Genomic DNA, 18,405 nt, shown 5'->3' with positions numbered 1-18,405 from the left:
TTATTTATTAATGCACATTGTTTTGCACCTGATTTGTGTGGTTTTAACCTAACAACACTAAGTCTGAACCTCGCCTGTACCCGGTTGTCGTTGGGGAAGGAAGGACTACCTTGTGCTCTTGTCACTTAGGTTCACTGCTGACACTACTAAATACCTGCAGCAGTTTTCTTCACTTTCATAACAGCTGACTATATTTTAGTAATTAGACTGTACAGTTATTCATTCAGTTTGTAACTGTGAGCTCGAAGAAAAGAGCCAAACCGCAACTTAAAAGTCACAGAACCGCAACTGTGACCAACTGTGTATTTTCTCTGCATGCGTGGCAAAAATAAACGAATAAATTCATTAATATATTTCTAATGGAGAAAAATACCTACTGGGGCTGAAACGGCCCCCAGAACCAGTGCAAGTTTGATGTTAAGGCTGAAACTGAATACAAAAATATAAACTTTATTGTATTGATTACAATAGTTCATACTTGCCAACCTTGAGACCTCCGATTTCGGGAGGTGGAGGGCGGGGGGCGTGGTCAGGGGTGGGGCGGGGCGTGGTTGGGGGCGTGGTTAAGAGGGGAGGAGTATATTGGCAGCTAGAATTCACCAAGTCAAGTATTTCATACATATATATATATATATATATATATATATATATATATATATATATATATATATGTATATATGTATATATATGTATACATATATATATATATATATATATATATATATATATATATATATATATATATATATATATATATATATACATCCTGAAAATATGCAAACAAAACTGTGTTTATGTAATTGATACTTCAAACTTGCATAAATAAGTATTAAGGAATATATATAATTTGGCTTCTGAGAGCTTCAAAATGTAATGAATAAAATGCTAAAGTTGTTGATAAACAAGCAATTATTTTAATAATTAAATTTGGTCATTTTAAATGAATTATTATGATAATTTAAAATTAATTATTTCAAATATGTTTATTTTAATGTATAATTCTATGGCTGGATGTAATAAGGAGTCAGAAAAAATACAAATAAAATACAATTAATTTTGATGTTTTTAGCAAAATATAGTAAAAATGTTTTGTTTTTTTTTGTTTTTTTTAATTAATAAATATATTTATTTTTAGGTAAGATAAACATAATAATACAATTTATCTCTAGTCTGGATGATTTAGTTCTTGTCATCCTGTTGTCCTCCCGTCGTGAAAAAAGGCTGTCCTCACTCGGTCCGCATGGAGGTGGAGGGGGCGTGGCCTCCAGCTCCGGCTGAAAATCGGGAGATTTTCGGGAGAATATGTGTCCCGGGAGGTTTTCAAGAGAGGCGATGAATTTCGGGAGTCTCCCGGAAAATTCGGGAGGGTTGGCAAGTATGCAATAGTTCACACTATAGGCTTAAATCAAACCTGGGCAAATTAAAGCCTGGTAAGATTTTCAATCTGCCCCGCCTTACATTCCCAAATATTTTTTTGTGATATTTAAGATGGAAACTGTAGCCGCCATTATGATGTGCAGTGATGTTTTCAAATGACCGTAAGTCTTGAACTATACAAAGTGTTTCAATGGTGGGAATCTGTGCTTTTGCATGATATACTAGTTACTATGTTAATCTAATTAGTTACTACGGTAATATAAATCACAGCAGGCACCAAGCAGTGTGGGTGGGGAGCGTTTCCACAGAGTGTTTCCAGAGCGCCCAGCCTGAAATGCGGGTGTCAGGGACAGACGCGGAAGCAGATTTTTACAACAAAGTTCTAAAGCTTAGTGATATATCAGATATATCAGATTGTAGGTGGGTTTTTCTTTTCCTTCACGTTCATATTTGGCTGTTTGTTGCAGTTTTGTTGCATTTCGCTTGATTGTAAAATATGTCGATCGAGAGGGGGTGTGACGTTCTTATGTTGTCAATATTCAGTGTTTTATCCTTCATAGTTAATATTGTAAATCCCACATTCTTGTACATTCTGGATATCTCATACAGTAAAAAAAAAATGGTATTCCATTCCGTTGTTTAAGGCGATCTGTCATACAGTTTTTAGCATTCAATCAGACATTATTGTGAGGTTTTGTATTAGTCCATCCATCCATCCATCCATCTTCTTCCGCTTATCCGAGGTCGGGTCGCGGTGGCAGCAGCCTAAGCAGGGAAGCCCAGACTTCCCTCTCCCCAGCCACTTCGTCCAGCTCCTCCCGGGGGATCCCGAGGCGTTCCCAGGCCAGCCGGGAGACATAGTCTTCCCAACGTGTCCTGGGTCTTCCTCGTGGCCTCCTACCGGTCGGACATGCCCTAAACACCTCCTTAGGGAGGCGCTCGGGTGGCATCCTGACCAGATGCCCGAACCACCTCATCTGGCTCCTCTCGATGTGGAGGAGCAGCGGCTTTACTTTGAGCTCCCCCCGGATGACAGAGCTTCTCACCCTATCTCTAAGGGAGAGCCCCGCCACCCGGCGGAGGAAACTCATTTCGGCCGCTTGTACCCGTGATCTTGTCCTTTCGGTCATAACCCAAAGCTCATGACCATAGGTGAGGATGGGAACGTAGATCGACCGGTAAATTGAGAGCTTTGCCTTCCGGCTCAGCTCCTTCTTCACCACAACGGATCGATACAGCGTCCGCATTACTGAAGACGCCGCACCGATCCGCCTGTCGATCTCACGATCCACTCTTCCCTCACTCGTGAACAAGACTCCAAGGTACTTGAACTCCTCGACTTGGGGCAAGATCTCCTCCCCAACCCGGAGATGGCACTCCACCCTTTTCCGGGCGAGAACCATGGACTCGGACTTGGAGGTGCTGATTCTCATCCCAGTCGCTTCACACTCAGCTGCGAACCGATCCAGTGAGAGCTGAAGATCCTGGCCAGATGAAGCCATCAGGACCAAATCATCTGCAAAAAGCAGAGACCTAATCCTGCAGCCACCAAACCGGATCCCCTCAACGCCTTGACTGCGCCTAGAAATTCTGTCCATAAAAGTTATGAACAGAATCGGTGACAAAGGGCAGCCTTGGCGGAGTCCAACCCTCACCGGAAACGTGTCCGACTTACTGCCGGCAATGCGAACCAAGCTCTGACACTGATCATACAGGGAGCGGACCGTTTTGTATTAGTGTTCCTAAAAATAGATATACCGGCTCCCTGACACATTTTTTTCCTCTAAATTTGGCCCTCGAGTCAAAATAATTACCCAGGCCTGGTATAGGCCTAAATGATGGTAATTGATAGATATGAACAAAACATGCACACTCACGCTATAAATATGCGTCTATCAGGCAGGACTTCGGAATATTGAGGAAGAGGCTGCTACAGAACTGCATCGAACCATCTCTGGAGATCTTCTGAATGAAGACGAGATAGACCGAGTGACTGATGATGCTGTGGAGGAAATCTTCAGGGTAAGGGATTTATGTAAATGTCATAATATAAAATAGAAAAACACATGTTCAACCATATATTTGTCGGTATGTCACTTTTGTGAAAACCACAGAGGCAAGTAAGTCTTTTTGGAAACCACTCCGACCCATTCGCCATGGAGAGCGATGTGGCCAGTGGCAACCAGGTTACCAGTCAGCGCCCACTGCAGATGGCAGAAGGCATCATAAACAGCAGCGCTAAGGGTTTGTATTCTCCCGTCTGCCTTCTGTGAGCTGACGCTTTGCATTGAAAAGTGAAAATAACAACAACAACAACAGCGTGGGTGTCTTCTTCAGTTAGATTCCCCCACAGGCCAACACATCAATCGGTGGCTTATAAATTCTCATGGAATGGCTGGAAAAGTGTGAATGCTGTCGCTGGTGCACATCAAACAAGTGGGAGTTGGGGTGGGTTGTTGTTGAAGCTTCGAGGAGGGGTGTCTCTGCATTCTGCATTCTGACAACAAACATAATAAAACAATCACTTACTGTACAATGTCTGCTCTCACTGGGATGCCGACTGATGTACAGGTAAAAGCCAGTAAATTAGAATATTTTGAAAAACTTGATTTATTTCAGTAATTGCATTCAAAAGGTGTAACTTGTACATTATATGTATTCATTGCACACAGACTGATGCATTCAAATGTTTATTTCATTTAATTTTGATGATTTGAAGTGGCAACAAATGAAAATCCAAAATTCCGTGTGTCACAAAATTAGAATATTACTTAAGGCTAATACAAAAAAGGGATTTTTAGAAATGTTGGCCAACTGAAAAGTATGAAAATGAAAAATATGAGCATGTACAATACTCAATACTTGGTTGGAGCTCCTTTTGCCTCAATTACTGCGTTAATGCGGCGTGGCATGGAGTCGATGAGTTTCTGGCACTGCTCAGGTGTTATGAGAGCCCAGGTTGCTCTGATAGTGGCCTTCAACTCTTCTGCGTTTTTGGGTCTGGCATTCTGCATCTTCCTTTTCACAATACCCCACAGATTTTCGATGGGGCTAAGGTCAGGGGAGTTGGCGGGCCAATTTAGAACAGAAATACCACGGTCCGTAAACCAGGCACGGGTAGATTTTGCGCTGTGTGCAGGCGCCAAGTCCTGTTGGAACTTGAAATCTCCATCTCCATAGAGCAGGTCAGCAGCAGGAAGCATGAAGTGCTCTAAAACTTGCTGGTAGACGGCTGCGTTGACCCTGGATCTCAGGAAACAGAGTGGACCGACACCAGCAGATGACATGGCACCCCAAACCATCACTGATGGTGGAAACTTTACACTAGACTTCAGGCAACGTGGATCCTGTGCCTCTCCTGTCTTCCTCCAGACTCTGGGACCACGATTTCCAAAGGAAATGCAAAATTTGCATGGTTGGGTGATGGTTTGGGGTGCCATGTCATCTGCTGGTGTCGGTCCACTCTGTTTCCTGAGATCCAGGGTCAACGCAGCCGTCTACCAGCAAGTTTTAGAGCACGTCAATTTGTTGCCACTTCAAATCATCAAAATTAAATGAAATAAACATTTGAATGCATCAGTCTGTGTGCAATGAATAAATATAATGTACAAGTTACACCTTTTGAATGCAATTACTGAAATAAATCAAGTTTTTCAAAATATTCTAATTTACTGGCTTTTACCTGTATACTACCTTTAGGTGAAATCCTGATCAAGCACAATGTCTCATTCCATTGTTATGCTGATGATGTTCAGATCTACTTACCTCTTAAGGCCACAGGACAGGTCGCACTTCAGCCACTGCTTGACTGTCTGACTGACATTAAAGCATGGATGAGTGCTAAATTCCTCAACCTTAATGAGAGCAAGACCGAGATCATCATCTTCGGCGAAACATCTTCAGTCTCGTTTGTCAGTGCTCTAGGTCCTCAGGGTGAAAACATCCGGTCCTCCGTGAGAAATCTCGGAGTGATCTTCGATAGTGCCTTCAAATTCACCAAACAGATCAGCTCAGTGGTTAGTACCAGCTTTTACCATCGCAGAACCCTAGCAAAGACCAAGGCCTATCTCTCTCAGAGCGACCTGGAGACTGCCTATCCATGCCTTCATCCATACTTGCCAACGCTCCCGGATTTTCCGGGAGACTCCCGAAATTCAGCGCCTCTCCTGAAAACCTCCCGGGACAAATTTTCTCCCGAAAATCTCCCGAAATTCAGGCGGAGCTGGAGGCCACGCCCCCTCCAGCTCCATGCGGACCTGAGTGACGTGTTGAAAGCCTGTTCACACGTCCGCTTTCCCATAATATAAACAACTAATAATGGAGGGCGAGTTCTTGGTTTCTTATGTGTGTTTATTGTTAGGCAGTTTCATTAACGTCCTCCCAGCGCGGTAACAACACACAACAACAGCAGTCAAGTTTTCGTCTACTGTAAAGCAGTTTGTCTGCCGTAAACAGCAATGGTGTGACACTTTTAAACAGGACAATACTGCCATCTACTGTACATGCACAAGTGACCCACCCATAATGTGTCACATTTTTGTGTTGATTTATTTATTTTATTTTGTGGTTTGAATTCGTTTTTGGAGCTGTCATTACACATTTATCAGTATTTTCATTGGTCAGTAGGGGGCAGTAGGGGGTTTCTTCCCAATTGAATGCTATCACCTGCAGACCGGAAGTGTCTTGTCATTCTGATGAGCGCGACCAGTCTGTGAACAATTGAAACGTCCTGTGTGCTTTTTCCTCCTGTATAACAGGTTAGTTTTGGTGAATCAACTCACTGAATAATATCCATGTGATCTTTATGAGTTTAAGTACACATTCTGATGGTGGAGCCTAACTCTAAAGTGTTTGTGAGTTGTAGTTTGTATTTGTGAATGAATCCAGTGCACAGCTGCAGTAATCAATACAAAAAGGCGACGTGAGTGCGCAATGTTTATATAGGAACTTCTGATCCTAATTCAGACTCCCAAATTAGAGCTCCCGTTTTCTTATTGATTTTATAATGTATAATGTGTGTGTTCTGAAATAGTGACAGAGAATAGAACAAGGATGGACAATTCAACCCTTAACTCAACAATGAGTAGATGAGTTATGTGTGTGTATATGTGTAAATAATTGAACACTGAAATTCAAGTATTTATTTTATTTATTTATATATATATATATATATATGTAATAAAATATATATATTGCTAGAATTCACTGAAAGTCAAGTATTTTTTTATATATTTATACCTTAACCACGCCCCCGACCACGCCCCCGACCATGCCCCCCACCCCCCACCTCCCGAAATCGGAGGTCTCAAGGTTGGCAAGTATGCTTCATCACACACCGGCTAGACAACAACAACTCACTGTACGCTGGCTTTGATCAGGCATCACTCCGCCGTTTGCAGCTTGTGCAAAACGCGGCTGCCCGTCTCCTCGCCAGCACCAAAAAACGTGAGCACATCACCCCAGTCCTGGCCTCACTCCACTGGCTCCCTGTCCCCGTCACCGCATTGATTTTAAATGACTTTTAATTGTTTTTAAATCCCTAAATGGCCTGGCCCCACAATACCTGACCGAGCTTCTGCATCATCATACCTCGTCTAGAGCCCTAAGGTCAGCTGACCAAATGCTGTTGGCGGTCCCCAGATCCAGGCTAAAGACCAGAGGGGACAGAGCCTTTTCCGTTGCCGCCCCTAGGCTCTGGAACAGCCTTCCCCTCCACATTAGGTCAGCCCAGAGCCTGGGGGTCTTCAATACCCTTCTTAAGACCTACCTCTTCTCGCTGGCCTTTGACCTGAGCTGAGTCCGCCCATTAGACCATTAGGGGGTATGGTATTTTTATTTTATTTATTTTTTTGGGCATACAAAAATACAATCTTGTGTGCTTACGGACTGTATTCTTGCAGACTGCATTGATCTATATTGATATATAATGTAGGAACCAGAAATATTAATAACAGAAAGAAACAACCCTTTTGTGCGAATGAGTGTGAATGAGTGTGGTTTTTTGGGTTGGTGCACTAATTGTAAGTGTATCTTGTGTATTTTATGTTGATTTAATGAAAAAACAAAAAAAATGTTTTTTTTTTTTATTTCTTGTGCGGCCCGGTACCAATCGATCCACGGACCGGTTGGGGACCACTGCTTTACACCACTGCATACCATGCTTTGCATTGGACTCGGTGATGTATGGCTTACACCGAGTCATACCAAAGACTATAAAAATGGGACCCATTACCTCCCTGCTTGGCACTCAGTATCAAGGGTTGGAATTGGGGGTTAAATCACCAAAAATTATTCCCGGGCGCGGCCACCGCTGCTGCCCACTGCTCCCCTCACCTCCCAGGGGGTGATCAAGGGTGATGGGTCAAATGCAGAGAATAATTTCGCCACACCTAGTGTGTGTGTGACAATCATTGGTACTTTAACTTTTAACTTTAACACACAGCTGTTCGGCCATAGAAACCCATTCCATGAAGCTCTCTGCGTACTGTACGTGGGCTAATTGGAAGGTCACATGACGTTTGAAGCTCTGTAGCAACTGACTGTGCAGAAAGTCTTTGCACTATGCGCTTCAGTATCCGCCGACCCCTCTCTGTCAGTTTACATGGCCTACCACTTGGTGGCTGAGTTGCTGTTGTTCCCGAACTTTTCCATGTTCTTATAATAAAGTTGACGTTGGAATATTTAGGAGCGAGGAAATTTCACGACTGGATTTGTTACACAGGTGGCTTCCTATGACAGTTCCACGCTGGAAATCACTGAAAGCAGCCCATTCTTTCACAAATGTTTTGTCGAAACAGTCTCCATGCCTAAGTGCTTGATTTTATGCACCGGGGACAAATGATTAGGACACCTGATTCTCATCATTTGTATGGGTGGCCAAATACTTTTGGCAATATAGTGTATATGATAATAGCTTCAATATAAAAGCAACTTGTTTTTCCACTCTACTGCTACTTGAAAGGGGAACATTATCACAATTTCAGAAGGGTTAAAACCATTAAAAATCAGTTCCCAGTGGCTTATTTTATTTTTCGAAGTTTTTTTCAAAATTTTACCCATCACGCAATATCCCTAAAAAAAAGCTTCAAAGTGCCTGATTTTAACCATCGTTATATACACCCGTCCATTTTCCTGTGACGTCACATAGTGATGCCAACACAAACAAACATGGCGGAAAGAACAGCAAGCTATAGCGACATTAGCTCGGCTTCAGACTCGGATTTCAGCGGCTTAAGCGATTCAACAGATTACGCATGTATTGAAACGGATGGTTGTAGTGTGGAGGCAGGTAGCGAAAACGAAATTGAAGAAGAAACTGAAGCTATTGAGCCATATCGGTTTGAACCGTATGCAAGCGAAACCGACGAAAACGACACGGGACAAAAAGCAAGGACGAATTTGGCGATCGCCTTCTAACCAACGATTGGTATGTGTTTGTTTGGCATTAAAGGAAACAAACAACTATGAACTAGGTTTACAGCATATGAAATACATTTGGCAACAACATGCACTTTGAGAGCCCAATTTTCATCAATTAAGATATTTTGTAGACATACCCTCATCCGCGCTCTTTTCCTGAAAGCTGATCTGTCCAGTTTTGGAGTTGATGTCAGCAGGCCAGGGAAGCTAGGGTCGATATTCTTCTCTTGATCATCTTCGGTGGCATAAGGGACGGTGTGAGCCAAGACATCCAGGGGGGTTTAGCTCGCTCGTCTGCGGGAACAAACTCAGAATCAGAATCAGAATCAGCTTTATTGTCATTACGCAAGGTAACGAGATTGAGGCCATTCCATACAGTGCGATGTGTGCATGCTAGAAAAACAATGTGCAAATATATAAAAATTTAAAAGATATAGAAGTGCAATGAATATGGTGTGAAATGAATATATACATGAAAAAACAAAACAAAAACAGGGTGGTTGGTGGAATGGGTTATTGCACCGAAGAGAAGGCAGTTATGAGGGACAATGGGGCAGTCCGTTCAGGATGGTTATGGCCCTGGGGAAGAAGCTGTTCTTTAGCCTGTTTGTTTTGGTTTTAATGCACCTGTAGCGCTTCCCAGAGGGCAGCAGGTGGAACAGGTCAGAGCCAGGGTGGGTGCTGTCTTTGATGATGGCACTGGCTCTGTTGAGGCAGCGGGAGGTGTAGATGTCCGTCAGAGAGGGGAGAGGGCGGCCGATGATCTTCTGAGCCGTCTTGACCACTCTTTGCAGCCTCTCCCTGTCTGCTGCAGTGCAGCTGCCGTACCATACCGTAATACAGTAGGTCAGCAGGCTCTCGATGGACGAGCGGTAGAAGGTCAGCAGCAGGTCAGGCTTCAGGTTGTACTTCCCAAGGACTCTAAGGAAGTGTAGCCGCTGCTGAGCCTTCTTGATGATTGATGTGGTGTTGACTGTCCAGGAGAAGTCATTAGAGATGTGGACTCCAAGGTACCTGAAGGTGTGGACCCTCTCTACACGCTCGCCGTTGATGTAGAGGGGGGCAGGGTCGGTGCTGCTCCTCCTGAAGTCGACGATGATCTCTCTGGTCTTGCTGGTGTTGAGAGCAAGGTTGTTCTCCGAAGACCAGGCCGTCAGCTTCAGGACCTCCTCTCTGTAGGCAGCCTCGTCACCCCTGGAGATGAGCCCGACCACTGTGGTATCGTCGGCAAACTTGACGGTAAGGTTGTCACTGTGGGCCGGACTGCAGTCATGGGTGTAAAGGCAGTAGAGGAGGGGGCTCAGCACACAGCCCTGTGGGGAGCCGATGCTCAGCGTGCGGGAGGATGAGAGGTGCGGGCCAAGTCTCACATTCTGGGGTCGGTCCGTTAGGAAGTCCCTTATCCTTCCGCCATTGCTTGCCGTGCTACCGAGGTCCTTTGTCCCTGAATTGCTCACACACTCCGGCAGATTCAATGGGGGTCTGGCGGCAGATTTCTTTGACTTTATCGTTGGAAATGCATCTGCTTTGAGTGTCGCAGGATATCCACACATTCTTGCCATCTCTGTCGTAGCATAGCTTTCGTCGGTAAAGTGTGCGGAACAAACGTCCAATTTCTTGCCACTTTCGCATCTTTGGGCCACTGGTGCAACTTGAATCCGTCCCTGTTGGTGTTGTTACACCCTCCGACAACACACCGACGAGGCATGATGTCTCCAAGGTACGGAAAACAGTCGAAAAAACGGAAAATAACAGAGCTGAGTTGTGACGTCATTGCTCCGAGAGCGAATAATAGAAAGGCGTTTAATTCGGCAAAATTCACCCATCTAGAGTTCGGAAATCGGTTAAAAAAAAAAAAGTGGTCTTTTTTCTGCAACATCAAGGTATATATTGACGCTTACATAGGTCTGGTGATAATGTTCCCCTTTAAGAAAAAGATGTCACGATTAGTGACGACTCAGTTAATCTTGGCCGAACTAACATGAATGGTGGTGTTTTATAAATGTGCACATTTCAGTTTTCCTCCTGAAACATCCTCATTATGACCTTAAATGTGACATGTCTGTTCTGTGTTCCTCTCCACAAAAACAGAGAAATGAACGACCTACTTCAGAACAGGAGCACTTCTTGTCCGGAGTTAAAAAAAAAAAAAAGACACTGAAGCAACTTGTCGGCTACAAATGTCATCTCTGTGAACGTCTAACACGGCCTTTGTGTGGATGCTACTGTGACAAGTATTGTACTCATTTATGGCCCACATCAAAACATGTGAAGGATTGTCTAGTGGAGCGTCCACCAGGATGCATGCAGTCCTTGAGACTGGGATGTTTCTATCACATTTATTTGCATAAATGCATCTTTTGTCTTTTTTATGGCAAATGTGTTTTTTTTATGGTAACTTCAATAGAAAGTGGTTTGATGACACTATGGGAGTTGCAGCTACATGTCTATTAATTCAACATTGTCAAGCAGGAAGAGGCTGGAAGACATGATGTTGTGTATCTGCATGCTTGGTGAGTATAATTCTGACCCCTGTATGACTGTTTTCTTTCTTAATGTGTCAAATTGGATTTAAAAGCTGTTTACCGTATTTTTCGGAGTATAAGTCGCTCCGGAGTATAAGTCGCACCGGCCGAAAATGCATAATAAAGAAGGAAAAAAACATATATAAGTCGCATTTTTGGGGGGAAATTTATTTGATAAAAGCCAACACCAAGAATAGACATTTGAAAGGCATTTTAAAATAAATAAAGAATAGTGAACAACAGGCTGAATAAGTGTACGTTATATGAGGCATAAATAACCAACTGGTATGTTAATGTAACATATTATGGTAAGAGTCATTCAAATAACTACAACATATAGAACATGCTATACGTTTACCAAACAATCTGTCACTCCTAATCGCTAAATCCCATGAAATCTTATACGTCTAGTCTCTTACGTGAATGAGCTAAATGATATTATTTGATATTTTACGGTAATGTGTTAATAATTCCCATACTTGCCAACCCTCCCGGATTTTCCGGGAAACTCCCGAAATTCAGCGCCTCTCCCGAAAACCTCCCGGGACAAATTTTCTCCCGAAAATCTCCCGAAATTCAGGCGCGGCTGGAGGCCACGCCCCCTCCAGCTCCATGCGGAACCTGAGTGACGTGTTGACAGCCTGTTCACACGTCCGCTTTCCCACCATATAAACAGCTAATGATGGAGGGCGAGTTCTTGGTTTCTTATGTGTGTTTATTGTTAGGCAGTTTCAATAACGTCCTCCCAACGCGGTAACAACACACAACAACAGCAGTCAAGTTTTCGTCCCCCGTAAAGCAGTTCGTCTGCCGTAAACAGCAATGTTGTGACACTTTTAAACAGGACAATACTGCCATCTACTGTACATGCATATGTGACCCACCCATAATGTGTCACATTTTTGTGTTGATTTATTTATTTTATTTTGTGGTTTGAATTCGTTTTTGGAGCTGTCATTACACATTTATCAGTATTCACATTGGTCAGTAGGGGGCAGTAGGGCGTTTCTTCCCAATTGAATGCTATCACCTGCAGACCGGAAGTGTCTTGTCATTCTGATGAGCGCGACCAGTCTGTGAACAATTGAAACGTCCTGTGTGCTTTTTCCTCCTGTATAACAGGTTAGTTTTGGTGAATCAACTCACTGAATAATATCCATGTGATCTTTATAAGTTGAAGTACACATTCTGATGGTGGAGCCCAACTCTAAAGTGTTTGTGAGTTGTAGTTTGTATTTGTGAATGAATCCAGTGCACAGCTGCAGTAATCAATACAAAAAGGCGACGTGAGTGCGCAATGTTTATATAGGAACTTCTGATCCTAATTCAGACTCCCAAATTAGAGCTCCCGTTTTCTTATTGATTTTATAATGTATATTTGTGTAATGTGTGTGTTCTGAAATAGTGACAGAGAATAGAACAAGGATGGACAATTCAACCCTTAACTCAACAATGAGTAGATGAGTGTTATGTGTGTGTAAATGTGTAAATAAATGAACACTGAAATTCAAGTATTTATTTTATTTATTTATATATATATATATATATATATATGTATATATATATATATGTAATAAAAAAATAAAATAAAAAATATATATATATAGCTAGAATTCACTGAAAGTCAAGTATTTCTTATATATATATATATATCTTAACCACGCCCCCAACCACGCCCCCACCCCGACCACGTCCCCGCCCCACCCCCGACCACGCCCCCCCACCCCACACCTCCCGAAATCGGAGGTCTCAAGGTTGGCAAGTATGATAATTCCACACACAACTCGCTCCTGAGTATAAGTCGTACCCCCGGCCCAACTATGAAAAAAACTGCGATTTATAATCCGAAAAATACGGTATTAACTGTGAGAGGCATATAGAGTGGTGCATTGGGATACTGGTTACCAGTTGTTTGAGACAAGCTTTGATTAGATTGATTGAGACTTTTATTAATAGATTGCAGAGTACAGTACATATTCCGTACAATTGACCACTAAATGGTAACACCCGAATACGTTTTTCAACTTGTTTAAGTCGGGGTCCACGTTGTCTCTCGGGTAATTGCTATGCTTTGGGTGACAAAGCATCCTCGCCGTTAGTTGGCGGAGAATATGCCACAGTAAACCCAGTAAGATTCGCCCAAAACATCTGGCCTTGTTCGTTAGCATTAGCTTATAACTAAAGAACTTATATATTACCTTATAACTCGACATTACCGTATTTTCCACGTGAATGTGTTATGACATTCATTTTTCCCATGACCTGTGAACACATGTGTCGTGTGTCAAAAGAGGAAATACTTGTTGGAATTGTGCCCATTATAAGCCAATTATTGGCAGTAAAAGCTAAAAAGAGCGTCAGAATTTGTGTGTCTTCTTCTGGATGCTACAATACATTATATTACTTTATTTTGTCTTCACGTTAAAAAAAACAACTAATTTTTAAGGCAGTAATACATTCTATTGTGTTGTTTTTCTAAATGTGCTGTTACTTGTTTTGTTACAATGCTTTTTCAAAGTACGACCTGCATCACAGAACCGACGAGAAAAGCACCCGGAGACCCAAGCCTCTAAATTCCCAATAGTAAAAAATGTGTTTTTTTTTTTACAAAAGTCCTGAATCCAAACCATGATCCGGATCAGCCTCAAAAATGGAACCACTTGTTTAATCCAAAAGTGACCATAACTTTTTTAAGCGGAACAAAAGAAACTCTTGTCAGTCATCTACAGTCTTTTTGTGAGTGGAGGTGGGGCCACAAGCGAATATGCGAAAAAAAGACATAAAATAATTATTTATAATATTTATATAATAATATTATTTTAAATTCCAAAAATTAGTGAAGCTATCTGTCCATGTAGCTAGTTAATTTTACTTGATTAGACATTCTAAATTAATAGTTGTATATCTAGAGATTAGCAGGACTTTTAAGATAGAAATAAGTATTTTATTCTGAAAAGAAGCAATAATCAACTTGCAATTCCTAAATTAGGCAAAATCTACGTGCGGTAAACCAAAATATCTAATTTAAATATTTCAAAATATAATTATTCATGCTATAATTGAGATTATGTTGTAATGTCAACAACTAAAAATAAGTAAAAAGCTCTTTAAAACTGGGGAAATTTCAAGAAATAACATTTCAAATCATGGCAAGTGGCAAATAATTTGCAGTGTATACTCAGAGAATGATTTGTTCCTTGATTAATTTCAGGCATTTTTATTTTTTATTTTATAAAAATCCCCTGATAAGTTGAGTTATTTTGCCAACTGACAAACTGACAACAATTACATGACCTCTATTAAAAATAGCCATTTTTATGGGTTTTTATGTCTCTTGTTTGTGGTTTTTCGCCATTTGCGGGTGTATTGAAAAGTACTAAACTGAAAAAATATGCAATATATTCCCCCAAACAATATATTTAAAAGGGAAATATTTGATGTGAAACAATAGGAGCCTTCAATGGGTCAATCATTTATAACAACATTGATTTTGACTCATTGTTCATTTTTTGAGCAATGGCAGTTAAAAAAAAAACACTAAAACTCTCAGGGACCCAAAAAGGTCCAAAACCTAAAGGTATAGATAAACTCCAGATCTATAAGTGTTTTTATTATTGTATTTTTTAAATGTTTTTCGTTTGTTTGTTTTATTCCCTTTTTGTTGAAGTTTGTAATGTGAACGTAAGTTAATGTATTGTAGAAATGATCCGAATTAACAAAAAAAAATGTATGATTTGTTCTTTCATTCATTTCAGGCATTTTTTATTTTATTTTATTTGATAAAAATCCCCTGATAATTTGAGTTATTTTGCCAACTGACAGACTGACAACAATTACATGACCTCCTTTAAAAATAGCCATTTTTTATGGGTTTGTATGTCTCTTATTGGTTTTTTGCCATTTGTATTGAAAAATACTAAACTGGAAAAATATGCAATATTTCCCCCAAACAATATATTTCAAAGTGGAATATTTGATGTGAAACAATAGGAGCCTTCAATGGGTCAATCATTTATAACAACATTGATTTTGACTCATTGTTAATTTTTTGAGCAATGGCAGTTAAAAAAAACACTAAAATTCTCAGGGACCCAAAAGGGCCCCAAACCTAAAAGTGTAAAGAATAAGTCATACATCATTTTATAAATTTTTTTTATTTTTTTTCCATTTTTACTTTCAGCGCCTAAATGTATAGATAAACTCCAAATCTATAAGTGTTTTTATTATTGTATTTTTTTAAATGTTTTTTGTTTGTTTGTTTTATTCCCTTTTTGTTGAAGTGTGTAATGTAAATGTAAGTTAATATATTGTAGAAATTACCCGAATTAGCAAAAAAAAATTATTAATTTGTTCTTTCATTAATTTCAGGCATTTTTTTTATTTTATTTTATATAAATCCCCTGATAGGTTGAGTTATTTTGCCAACTGACAGACTGACAACAATTACATGACCTCCAATAAAAATAGCAATTTTTTATGGGTTTTTATGTCTCTTGTTTGTGGTTTTTTCACCATTTGCGGGTGTATTGAAAAGTACTAAACTGAAAAAATATGCAATATTTTCCCCAAACAATATACATGTATTTCAAAGGGAAATATTTGATGTGAAACAATAGGAGCCTTCAATGGGTCAATCATTTAAAACAACATTGATTTTGACTCATTGTTCATTTTTTGAGGATTGGCAGTTAAAAAAAAAAAACACTAAAATTCCCAGGGACCCAAAAGGGCCCCAAACCTAAAAGTGTAAAGAAAAAGTCATACATAATTTTATAGATTTTTTTTTTGTCATTTTTACTTTCAACGCCTAAATGTATGGATAAACTTTAGATCTATAAGTGTTTTTATTATTGTACTTTTTAAATGTTTTTCGTTTGTTTGTTTTATTCCCTTTTTGTTGAAGCTTGTAATGTAAACGTAAGTTAATATATTGTAGAAATGATCCGAATTAGCAAAAACAATTTTATAATTTGTTCTTTCATTCATTTCAGGCATTTTTTTTAAATTGTATTTGATAAAAATCCCCTGATAATTTGAGTTATTTTGCCAACTGACGGACTGACAACAATTACATGACCTCCTTTAAAAATAGCCATTTTTTATGGGTTTTTATGTCTCTTATTGGTTTTTTGCCATTTGCGGGTGTATTGAAAAGTACTAAACTGAAAAAATATGCAATATATTCCCCCAAACAATATATTTCAAAGGGAAATATTTGATGTGAAACAATAGGAGCCTTCAATGGGTCAATCATTTATAACAACATTGATTTTGACTCATTGTTCATTTTTTGAGCAATGGCAGTTAAAAAACAACAACAAAAAAACACTAAAACTCTCAGGGACCCAAAAGGGCCCAAAACCTAAAAGTATAGATAAACTCCAGATCTATAAGTGTTTTTATTATTGTATTTTTCAAATGTTTTTCGTTTGTTTGTTTTATTCCCTTTTTGTTGAAGCTTGTAATGTAAACGTAAGTTAATATATTGTAGAAATGATCCGAATTAGCAAAAACAATTTTATAATTTGTTCTTTCATTCATTTCAGGCATTTTTTTTAAATTTTATTTGATAAAAATCCCCTGATAATTTGAGTTATTTTGCCAACTGACAGACTGACAACAATTACATGACCTCCTTTAAAAATAGCCATTTTTTTATGGGTTTTTATGTCTCTTATTGGTTTTTTGCCATTTGCGGGTGTATTGAAAAGTACTAAACTGAAAAAATATGCAATATTTTCCCCAACAATATATTTCATAGTGGAATATTTGATGTGAAACATTAGGAGCCTTCAATGGGTCAATCATTTATAACAACATTGATTTTGACTCATTGTTCATTTTTTGAGCAATGGCAGTTAAAAAAAAACAACAAAAAAACACTAAAACTCTCAGGGACCCAAAAGGGCCCAAAACCTAAAACCTAAACTCCAGATCTATAAGTGTTTTTATTATTGTATTTTTCAAATGTTTTTCATTTGTTTGTTTTATTCCCTTTTTGTTGAAGCTTGTAATGTAAACGTAAGTTAATATATTGTAGAAATGATCTGAATTAGCAAAAAAAATATGTATAATTTGTTCTTTCATTCATTTCAGGCATTTTTTTTTTAATTTTATTTGATAAAAATCCCCTGATAATTTGAGTTATTTTGCCAACTGACAGACTGACAACAATTACATGACCTCCTTTAAAAATATCAATTTTTTATGGGTTTTTATGTCTCTTATTGGTTTTTTGCCATTTGCGCGTGTATTGAAAAGTACTAAACTGAAAAAATATGCAATATATTCCCCCAAACAATATATTTCAAAGGGAAATATTTGATGTGAAACAATAGGAGCCTTCAATGGGTCAATCATTTATCACAACATTGATTTTGACTCATTGTTCATTTTTTGAGCAATGGCAGTTAAAAAACAACAACAAAAAAACACTAAAACTCTCAGGGACCCAAAAGGGCCCAAAACCTAAAAGTATAGATAAACTCCAGATCTATAAGTGTTTTTATTATTGTATTTTTCAAATGTTTTTCGTTTGTTTGTTTTATTCCCTTTTTGTTGAAGCTTGTAATGTAAACGTAAGTTAATATATTGTAGAAATGATCGGAATTAGCAAAAACAATTTTATAATTTGTTCTTTCATTCATTTCAGGCATTTTTTTTTAATTTTATTTGATAAAAATCCCCTGATAAGTTGAGTTATTTTGCCAACTGACAGACTGACAACAATTACATGACCTCCTTTAAAAATAGCCATTTTTTATGGGTTTTTATGTCTCTTATTGGTTTTTCGCCATTTGCGGGTGTATTGAAAAGTACTAAACTGAAAAAATATGCAATATTTTCCCCAACAATATATTTCATAGTGGAATATTTGATGTGAAACATTAGGAGCCTTCAATGGGTCAATCATTTATAACGACATTGATTTTGACTCATTGTTCATTTTTTGAGCAATGGTAGTAAAAAAAATAAAATAAAACACTAAAATTCTCAGGGACCCAAAAGGGCCCCAAACCTAAAAGTGTAAAGAATAAGTCATACATAATTATATATATATATATATATATATAATGTATATATA

At 39.2% G+C, this 18,405-nt stretch overlaps 1 protein-coding gene across 1 annotated transcript in view; it reads left to right on the top strand.

Annotated features, from left to right (window-relative positions):
* The window catches only part of LOC133571037 (dihydropyridine-sensitive L-type skeletal muscle calcium channel subunit alpha-1-like), a 202,645-nt gene extending 191,119 nt beyond the window's left edge, over positions 1-11,526 (top strand). Inside the window, exons 40-42 of the mRNA XM_061924015.1 lie at positions 3,277-3,399; positions 3,492-3,621; positions 10,888-11,526. Coding sequence (XP_061779999.1) covers positions 3,277-3,399; positions 3,492-3,621; positions 10,888-10,895 — 261 coding nt within the window. The 3' untranslated portion in view covers positions 10,896-11,526. The remainder of the gene's footprint in view (positions 1-3,276; positions 3,400-3,491; positions 3,622-10,887) is intronic.
* The last annotated feature ends 6,879 nt before the right edge of the window (positions 11,527-18,405 follow it).

This window comes from Nerophis lumbriciformis, linkage group LG28, assembly GCF_033978685.3.
Source record: "Nerophis lumbriciformis linkage group LG28, RoL_Nlum_v2.1, whole genome shotgun sequence".
NCBI classification, from domain to species: domain Eukaryota; kingdom Metazoa; phylum Chordata; class Actinopteri; order Syngnathiformes; family Syngnathidae; genus Nerophis; species Nerophis lumbriciformis.
This window is presented reverse-complemented; position numbering and strand designations above follow the sequence as displayed.